The sequence below is a fragment of the Solanum lycopersicum genome, chromosome 4 (assembly GCF_036512215.1).
Source record: "Solanum lycopersicum chromosome 4, SLM_r2.1".
NCBI classification, from domain to species: Eukaryota; Viridiplantae; Streptophyta; class Magnoliopsida; order Solanales; family Solanaceae; genus Solanum; species Solanum lycopersicum.
In genome coordinates, this window is record NC_090803.1 from 66,706,393 (window position 1) to 66,716,817 (window position 10,425).

The 10,425-nt window shown below is 31.6% G+C and overlaps 1 protein-coding gene across 1 annotated transcript; it reads left to right on the plus strand.

Annotated features, from left to right (window-relative positions):
- The first annotated feature begins 140 nt into the window (after window positions 1-140).
- MPK9 (mitogen-activated protein kinase 9) lies at window positions 141-6,226 on the plus strand. The gene is given in 3 exon segments (NM_001246832.1): window positions 141-176; window positions 1,158-1,584; window positions 5,441-6,226. Coding segments are annotated over 2 exon segments (1,119 nt in total). The 5' UTR covers window positions 141-176; window positions 1,158-1,161; the 3' UTR covers window positions 6,137-6,226.
- The last annotated feature ends 4,199 nt before the right edge of the window (window positions 6,227-10,425 follow it).

The following is a 10,425-nucleotide window of genomic DNA, read 5'->3' on the forward strand; positions in this document are numbered from 1 at the left end:
AAGTTTGGATTTTGATGAGATGGGGTTTTCTTGAAAAGGGGTTTTATTTAGTTTCTGAAGCTGAATTGGGTAGAAATTTTGTAAAATGTTTGGATTTTTATGAGATGGGGTTGTTGAAGATGAGCTTTTTGCAGTGAAGAGTGAGTTTGGGTTATAAGCAGAGTATAAATTTAAAGGTGAGTTTTTTTTTTGTTTTTTTTTAATTATTTTATATATAGTTTCTTTGTTTCCATTTTTGTTTTGTGAGATCAGTGAAATGATGCATCATGTATTTTCAATTATTTGCTATATAAAGCTTTCTTTGTTCTTTTGAGTGTACTTTATTTAGTTTACTTGATATAGAGAATTTGATATGGTCAGCAACATTTACTTTCTTGTTTATCTTTATGTAGAAAGCTTCTATCTTTGTCATAATTGATCCATTTTGATTACAATAACATACCTTGGGTGAAGGGGGAGTAGTGTGTGCAGACCTTAATCCTACCTTGGGAGGTATAGAGAGGTTATTTTCGATAGACCCTTGGCGCAGAAACAGAACTACTTCAGGAAAAATGTTGTTGGAATTGGAAATTATCCTTGTGTTAATGGAAGTGTTGAAGTGTGACATTAATCAATAAGGTGTCTTTGAGGTAAGAACTTTTAACGATCTTGCTGGTATTGAATTGATTGGACTACCTTATCTACAAGCTAAAGTTGTTAAAGAGGAGACAGTTTATTAGTTTAGGTCTGCAATAGGTTGTGCTCTGCTATGAGGGAAATCTATTAGTTGGGAATGATTTTAAGGATTGTTATTTGCAAATTGTACATTCCAGTTCAAACACAATTGCTCATTTTGATAAGCATATAGATGATGTGTAGTGCTCAGGCACATTCAAACTATTGTGAGCAAAGTCGGGCTTGTGAAGCATGGTAGGCTTCAGAAATTAGGGAGGTTGCGGTGCAAAGTTTTCGACCAACCAGTAAAATTTAGTTCGTTTGAGTTGGATTGTTTATCTAGAACTTCAGTTTGCTCGCAAGTTTTTGTCATCAGGTTGTATGCACATTTTTTTTTGGAGTTTATAAGTGATTAATATTTTTGTAACAGAATACTGTATATCATTTATTTCCTAAAAGATTATGCGTAAAATAGTTTCTAACTTACTATGGCATAATTTCAGGAATATGGCAACTCCAGTTGAGCCACCAAATGGGATAAGGTCCCCAGGGAAGCATTACTATTCCATGTGGCAATCCCTTTTTGAAATTGATACTAAATATGTACCTATTAAGCCTATTGGGCGAGGGGCATATGGAATTGTTTGTTCTTCTGTTAACAGGGAATCCAATGAGAAGGTTGCAATCAAGAAAATAAACAATGCTTTTGAGAATCGTGTTGATGCTCTCAGGACATTGCGTGAACTAAAGCTCCTTCGCCATCTAAGACATGAAAATGTGATTGCTCTGAAAGATGTTATGATGCCAATCCACAGGCGAAGTTTCAAAGATGTTTATCTGGTATATGAACTAATGGATACAGATTTACATCAAATAGTCAAATCCTCTCAAACACTCACGAATGATCATTGCCAGTATTTCCTATTCCAGGTACTTCCGATGGAGAGCGCTATCTATGCTCACAAACAATTGTATGATAGTTAGCAGCTCCATTATGCAGTTGTCTCTTTGGTTCTGTTTTTTTTTTTTTTTAAAAAAAACAAACTAAATTTGACTACTCTCTTTCTATCTTAAACATAAATTCCTGCTCTGACCTCTATGCTTGAAGGGAATATTCTTTCATCGATCATCAACGTGATTGTCTTCGTCTTACAATTATAGTGAGGTATACCATAACGAGTGTACAATTCATAGACCTTGACTTTTGTGTTCTGACTTGCACAATAGTGATACATTTTACGCTTCAGTCATCCAAGGAAGGTGGTGGTTTTAGTAGGAGTATAGTAATATGGTTACTGCTGTGCATCCAAGGGTATGGCCTAGTGGTCAATGAAGTGCGAGAAGAACCATGAGGTCTTAGGTTCAAATCTAAGCAGAGACAAAAACACTAGGTGCTTATTTCAGGTGCTGGTGGGAGGTAGCATGTATCCCGTGGAATTAATAATTGTTAGTGATGCGAGCCAAAATCTATTCAATGGATGCTATTTGGCTGCCTCCTGATCTTCTTTCCTTTGTTTATCTTTTATGATCTTCTGTACTTAATAGCTCTGCCATCAAATCAGTTGCATAAATTACCAAGTGGCCTTTAAGATTAGTAGAAGAGTGCGCCAACATCTTTTCTGTTTTTATGTGAATATTGTGCATTTTTATGTTCTAAATCATTTGGTCAGTGAATGTTGTCCATGTAAATGACAATCATGGAGGCGCTATCTTCTCTGCTTGGAAATCCAATGTCAATATCATAGTAAATTAGTGATGCGCAATTTGTCTTAGATAAAATTTTGATTCTATGAAGGCTGTCTACTGAAGAAGGGGAAAGATAACTTCCATCCATTGCTAGATAGGTGTATGTTTTGTTAAATTGTGGTCATCCTAGTTTTTAAGTTGTTTTCAACATCTGTAAAGGTGCATCTATCTTGTTTTTAAGTAAGCTGGTTGTTGTCTAGGTCCATAAATAGGCATCTATGTACATTACATGTTCTTTGTGCTCCTTACCAAAATGATTTAAAAGATACATGATTTGTTGTTTCAATGTCCATGTTCAAGCACAATAGAAGCTCAAGATTTACATAGCATCTATGTATTTACGAAGTATGCTCATTTCCTACTGTTTTCAATCAACAGTGGAGCCGCTGTGAAAATGATTCTGTACTATTCTCCTTCCTGTTTACTATATATTTATGAAACTTTGTCAAGTGATAAAGTGAAAAATATCGAAATAACACAAAGTAGGCTAACTTCCTCAATTCATTCAACCATAGAATGATATATAGCAATAATTGCCAGCTGAAGGGGGATAAAGCTTGAACAAGAATGAAGTACGACCCATGTATCATCATTCTACCATCCCTTTTTTGACTTAGTCTTTTCAATATTCAGAACGACAAATTGAAACACTTGATAGTTGATACCATGCTTTATATTCAGTATAACAGGCGTTTGTAAAAATTAGCCTGGAGAGTACCTTTTTTTTGCAGATTATGAACCAATCTGATTAAACTTATGCATAGAACATGGTTCTCAAGTTTAATCTTGATATTGCGTGAGCAGGCTTTATAACTTTTTTCTTGGAAGGTTTTGCATTATTACTGAAATTTAAGCAGATATCTGCAGTTAGTGCAAGAGATAATGCTTTATACAGGTTCCGGTCTCATTTAGTCTCTACTTTGGTGGAATAGGCAATATCAAATCATCCTTCGATAGGAAGTAGTAGGAAGCGGAATCATGTTTGTGATCACACATATATAGCTGCTGTAAGTTATGAGTCTACTTCAATACATAAAGTTGGCTCTACTTGCTAAACTAGCACTTCTCGTCTCTTATTAAAGAATAATAATGTAACAAGAACTAGATATTTGCCCAGATCAGTTGGGTTGACTATATCATATTATTGTTAGATAAATCAAAAATCATTCTGGATCGAACCCTTGCCATTTGGATGAGATTGTTTTGAGAACTGGTGCTCTACCTGGATGCTATGGTTGGTTATGTCACTAATGAATATTTTTAATAATATTAAACGAAATACTATAGTATGCACTAAATTGTCTTCGTCATATGAGAACTTCTCAATATCTTTGTTGAATTTGATAAATGGCTGCATTCAGACACTACTTATATCAACATAAGCCTTGATATCTAACTAGTTGTTGTGTATCAGATTATTACTATCTGCTAAAACAGGAGGTTATGACATGTTTTCTGCTCTCTACAAGCCCATCAAACTCTTTGATACTTACATTCTACTCCTTTCTAGTTTCTACCCCCTGCATGTCATCCTTTCCTTCCTCAAAATACCTACTCTCTCCATCGGACAGCAAGCTAAGTATTATGGAACAACTTGCACTTTGAATCTTGATGTTAGGTTCACTAAAAGAAGTATATTTTATTTTCAATGAAGTCTAGAAGTTGTATATTTGGATATCACTTTTTCCATTCTTATGTAAACCAATCCATTGTACAGCTTAATTCTTATAAAAGTATATTGATGCACATTTTGTTTTGGGAATTTAGTGGTCTTTCTCATTGTATATGCCTGGAAGATTATTTTTCACTTGTTGTGGTCTTGTGGATTGTAAAAAGAATAAAGGAAAATTCGAATTTACATCTTATCTGAAGTGATATGCATCTTGCAGCATCTTTTTTCAATACCGGAAAGAATTAGTTCCTTAGTAAAATGTCTCTGTGAAGAACTTCGTGGAACTATGAACCTATATGCAGACATACCTTTTCCTTTTCTTGCTTTGGGTTAAATATGTGTGAAATCTGTGTGACAGCATGAACTTACCACTTGAATCAATTCAGCCTATAGTATCTCTCTGTTTTTATGATTATCCTAATATTTCCATTTTCTTTCTAAATGAAATGAAATTATTATAGTTGGCCATCAATTTAAGAATTCGTAAAGTTGTTATCTTGATGAGCTCTTATTTTCAGCTTGTGCTAGTTTTTCAGATGCTCATATCCTCATCCAGGTCAAAATTAAGCCACCACTTTAAAATCGGCATATTATCCGTGTTTCCCCAGTTTCTCTCTTCAAGACAAGACTGTGCTGAAGTGTTGTGCAGCTTCACTTTAGGAGTTTTTCCTCCTTCACACCGTCAAGAAGTCAAAACACGTCCTTATGTTGCTTGGACTCTTCAATAATGCTGCTCCAACTGTGTCGGATCCTCCAAAATGCATTACTTAGGAGGATCCGACATGCACCTGTTGGCATTTTTGAAGAGTCCAAGCAACATACTCCTACATTGATCATGATTTCCTTGTTGGTTGATCCATCAACTCGTGCAAATTTGTCTAATCCATTTTCTAGAATGCTGTCTTTGCCCCTTTTCCAAAATCCACCATTAATAAGCTTGGGACCTCGGTTTAGTTGGATATGGTTTTCCCGTGTCTAATTTGGTTTCTGTTTATAGAATACAATTTTGCTAGTTATCCAGAAGTGTGACACATCTTTATGGGAAATGGCTTTACCCTTCATATTTTGTCCCCGCACGCCTAAAATGTCATGTAATGGATGTCATTATCTGATGACGGCATGACGCCTAAACATGCTGTGTAATGGACATCGTCATCTGATGGTGATTTCTAGACCAAGGATGCTTTCCTTTTTCTTTAAAAATCACATAAAGGAGGAATGCTCAAACTGCAACTTCTAAGAACTGAAAAAAGGAGCTAAAAAGATAATAAAACTAAACAGAAGTGAGATATCTAATTTGCATGCATACTGTACAGACTTGCTGATTTAACTGTTATCACTGCTGAAGCCGATCTGATTTGTGTGCAGTTGCTTCGAGGTCTAAAGTATCTCCATTCAGCGAATATTCTTCATCGTGACTTGAAGCCCGGGAACCTGCTCATCAACGCGAACTGTGATCTGAAAATATGTGATTTCGGGCTTGCACGTACAAGCAGTGGGAAGGACCAGTTTATGACTGAATATGTTGTTACACGCTGGTACAGGGCACCGGAACTTCTCCTTTGCTGTGACAACTACGGAACATCCATTGATGTATGGTCTGTTGGTTGCATTTTTGCGGAGCTCTTAGGGAGGAAACCTGTCTTTCCAGGTACTGAATGCCTTAACCAACTGAAATTGATTATCAACATCCTTGGTAGCCAAAGGGAAGAAGATTTAGAATTTATCGACAATCCAAAGGCGAGGAAGTACATCAAATCACTTCCATACTCTCCTGGAACACCATTTTCCCGCCTCTATCCCCAAGCTCATCCATTGGCGATTGATCTCCTGCAGAGGATGCTTGTGTTTGACCCTTCCAAAAGAATTAGTGTTATGGAAGCACTTCAACACCCATACATGTCTCCTTTGTATGATCCGAACACTGATCCCCCAGCGCAGGTTCCTATCAACCTTGACATAGACGAGGACTTGGGAGAAGAGACGATAAGGGACATGATGTGGACGGAAATACTTCATTACCATCCTGAAGCTGCCACAGCTGCTATGGAAGAAGTTATGTGAGCTTTATGTTAGAGCTTTTTGTAACTTATCTTTTTCCCCTGCTTTCAATAAATATCGAGTCTTGATTCATCGACAGTTTGAGCTGCGATGCATAAAAAGAACTGCTCAACTACATAAGCTTGAACTTTTTGAGCATGTACTTCTTCTTAATCTGTATATAGGTGTGGTTTTGTACGTCTAATTAAGGACCTTTACTCTTCATGAATGTACTGAAAGTTTAATTGTTGTACCACTGCTTGTAATGTCTATCGGGAACTGTATCTCTACCTTTACATCGTAGAGGGTAAGGCTACGTATAGGCCACCCTCCTCAGATTTTATTTGTAGAATTACACTAGATATGTTATTGTTGTTATTGGTACCGACTGCTTGTGATGATTGTTCATGTTTTCTAGTGGTAACAATCTAAGATGAGGTTTATGCAATATGCTATATGAAGCCACTAAGCATCTTGAAAAAGGAAATTAAAGTTAAAACGCTGTATGATAGATGGTAACCGTCTTGTAATGGTATGTGGATAAATAATTCGATCAATGGGGTATCGTTGATCGGAGTATTTAGCCTAGATGCATACGGTATTTCATGTGTCTCATGCTACTCGAGACAGAAAATAAGATGTGTAATCTGCTACTACGATTGAACTATGTTGATATAGTTAAATGTTTTTACATTAACTTGTAAAAGTAAATTCCATTTTCCTTCTCAAATAATTGAACACCAACCAAGTGATTACTTAATCATGTATTATTAAGTCCAAAAACCAAGTACAATACTAAAAGAAACTATATTCCAAATCTAAAGAAATGCTCCAAGTGATTGCTTCTTGGTCTTAGTCCCATGTTAAAAATTAAACAAAGGTCCATACCATCCCCACATGGAAATAAAGTGTAGAATTTCCATACATACTCACGCGATTCGGTATTCATATCGAAACTCGATTAATTTTAATTTGTGCCTTGTAGGGCTGAATCATTTCTAAGTGTGACACTCTCAATATCTTCTTTTTTTTTTCCATTTTTAAGACTCGAACTTGAGATTTCTGATTAAATACGAAGAAATTTCAATCATTTCGTTACGATCCATGTCGGTAAGTGTAGAATTATTGGGTCCATATTGCATGATTAATTGAGTGAATTTGGGTTTTAATATTGTCTAATTAGCCCCACATGTTCCCCATCAAACCACACCTATAACATGTAGATGAATAAAATTATCCTGATTTTGCGGTCTCTATATATATATTCACCAATTTTCTTTTACTTACTTTTGCCTCATCAGTCCATGTGCATATTAAAAAAATATTTTATACTATTGTTTTACGTCTTTTTGAAGTGATTTTTTTTTTAGGTTGGAGATCGATTAGAGAATATACTTATAACTTATGAAAATACGTTAATTTTGTTTGTTTTTTCTTAATTTTCAATACTAATTTTGATAGGTCTTTTTTTTCTATTTCTCATTCTATATCTCGAGTCCACATTGAAATTTCGATTATATCCGATACATTTAGCTAGGATTTATAAGTGAAGAATGGGTTGACATTATTGGAACTAGTGTAATAATAACGAAATTTTAATGTAACTTTTGTTGACAAATTGAATAGACTGACCGTACAATCACTTGTCAAGTTTGTCACGTGTATACACATGTTAGTTAATTATTTTTCTAAATTTTCTACTTCCGTTCATTTTGTTTGAACGAAATTTATTTTCAAAAATATTTCAATCTACATCATTATTAATTCTGAAATATAAATTGTGAAACATGTGAAACTTTAAAAGTTAAACATTCACTCAATCATCTATTCGAACTCTTCTGAAAAAATGATCTATTTTTTAAAATTCTTTTGATAATTTAAATTGGTGAAAAATATTATCGATCGTATATGAGCTTAGGTAATACGTCGAAGAAAAAATTGACGTTACTTTAGACTTTAGTATTAGAATATTCTTAAATTGTAATGTTTGTGAGATTTTTCAAATATTCTCCATATAATAGTAGGTGAAATTATGTATAGCTAGCAATGGTTGCTGTATATTAATTCATTGAATTTAGTCATATTAAGACATGTCCTTATTATTTTAAAAAAATCAATTTGTTCACGCACAATGACGGCTCCAGACAGACAAAAATAATAAAGTATATTATCATAAACAAAAAAGTAAAATAAAAAAGTCTAAATTTTTGCTATTTTTTTGTCTGATAGAATTAAGGATCAAATTGATCTTTTAACTAGTGAAACTATTCGCGCTTCGCGCAATTATATAAAATATTTAAGATAATAATATGAAATATGTAATATTTAGGTTAGTATCGAATGTATGGATAATATTAATATTTCTACTCGTCTGCGATATCATAGACTTTTTTAAAACATATAAAATATATAAATAAATGGAATAAGAGATAATATGTTGAAATAACAATATATTGTATTAGATTGAAAGTATTTTATATGTTTTAATTTTCTATATCTTTTGTAAGAGTACTAACGTTCTATCTTTTGTAGCAGTACTAATGTTCTGTTCAAACTCTGTTTTTGTCAAAACAAAATTGATTTTTTTAAATTTTATTATTACATTTGCTTATTATAATTTTTTAAACATTAATTAAATATTTATAAGACTTACGAAAAAATAAAACATATAAAAGTTATGAATAATATTTAATATCAAATGTTACAAGCAAGATGAAGAGACATGAGTTACAAATAATTCAAATGTATAATTTTATTAGACAATAAATGTATTACTAATTATATATTGATTTTGTTTGTAAAATAAATAAATAAAAATAAGAGGTGAAAATACAAAAAATGAACAGAGAAAATATAATAATTAATGATTACATAAAAATTATAAATGCATTTCGAAGCAAAAAGAACGACAAAAAATGACATCATGAAAATAATATTTTATTTGAATTACTTTTTCTAATTAAAATAAAAATGAAACTAATCATCATAAATTTTTTTGTTGTTGTTAAAATGAAATAATTATTTTAATTTTTTTCATAACAAAAAGAAAGTAGAATACTAAAGGATCAAATGATTAACATTGACAATATAATACATTTAGTTAAATTATTTATATAAATCAAAATTTAAAAAACTCTAACAAAAGTAACTAAGTTGCTAATAAAATTCAAAGTGAAAAAATAATCTCTAATTATGCTTCATTTTTTTTCCTTCTACCATCTTCCTTTGCAAAGAGATCCGCCATCATGTTTTGATCCATATGTCAAACTCTTATTATATGCAACCAACTTAATCATATACCAATCAAAAATAATTATGTCAAAAAAAAGAACGAAATAAAACTATATCTAATGTATTTGTATATTATCTTTTCAATAGTACTAACAATATTAAATAATAATTATTTCTAGAAATCTAACAAATATTATATCAAACTATATTATATCTGGAAAACTAACTATTAGAAAGAGCAATTGCATACAGACAACACATTGTTAAGAATTACAGAGATTTTTTTAATTATATTTACTTGATAAGTTATAAAACAAACATAAAAAAATATATTAAGAAAACATGTCTTAGTACATAAAATAAAAAGAAAGACTTTAGAATGAAATATATCCTACCTTCATATACTTTTTTTTGTTACATGTTAGTTAATTTACAAAAAAGTATAATGAAGAAGAGAAATTATTACTTTATATGTGGATCTTCATTAAAATAAATATGAATTTATGTAGACAAAATAAAGGAAATAAAAAAAATAAGGACTTGAGAATGATATATTTGTTAACATCATGTATTTTTTTTTTGTTACATGTTAGTTTCATTCACAAACCAAATACTAATTTACATAGACAAAAATAGAGAAAATAAAAAATAAAAATTTGCAATGAAATATTTCTTACCTTCATATACTTCTTTTTTTGTTACAAACCAAACCTATATGATGAAAAGAGAAAGGATACTTGTGAATGTGAATCTTCATAAACTAATATGAATTTATAGGCAAAATAAAGGAATACCATAAGACATCATAAACTTATGAGAGTTATGAATATTATTAAAAGTAAAAATTAAAGAGGGGCAAGTCATGATTAGTAACTCCTAGTGAATAAATTAAAAAATAAAAATAAAAATACTTAAAATGTAAAAAAAATAAAATATTATGATTTCATGATTAGAAGGGAGATAAACAAATAGAGAAAAATATAGGGAATTATAAATGTTTCTACATTAATAAAATATTTATTTGTATAAATAAAATCATATATTTTTATGATAAAATAATTAATTTAAATTTAAAAAGTCAA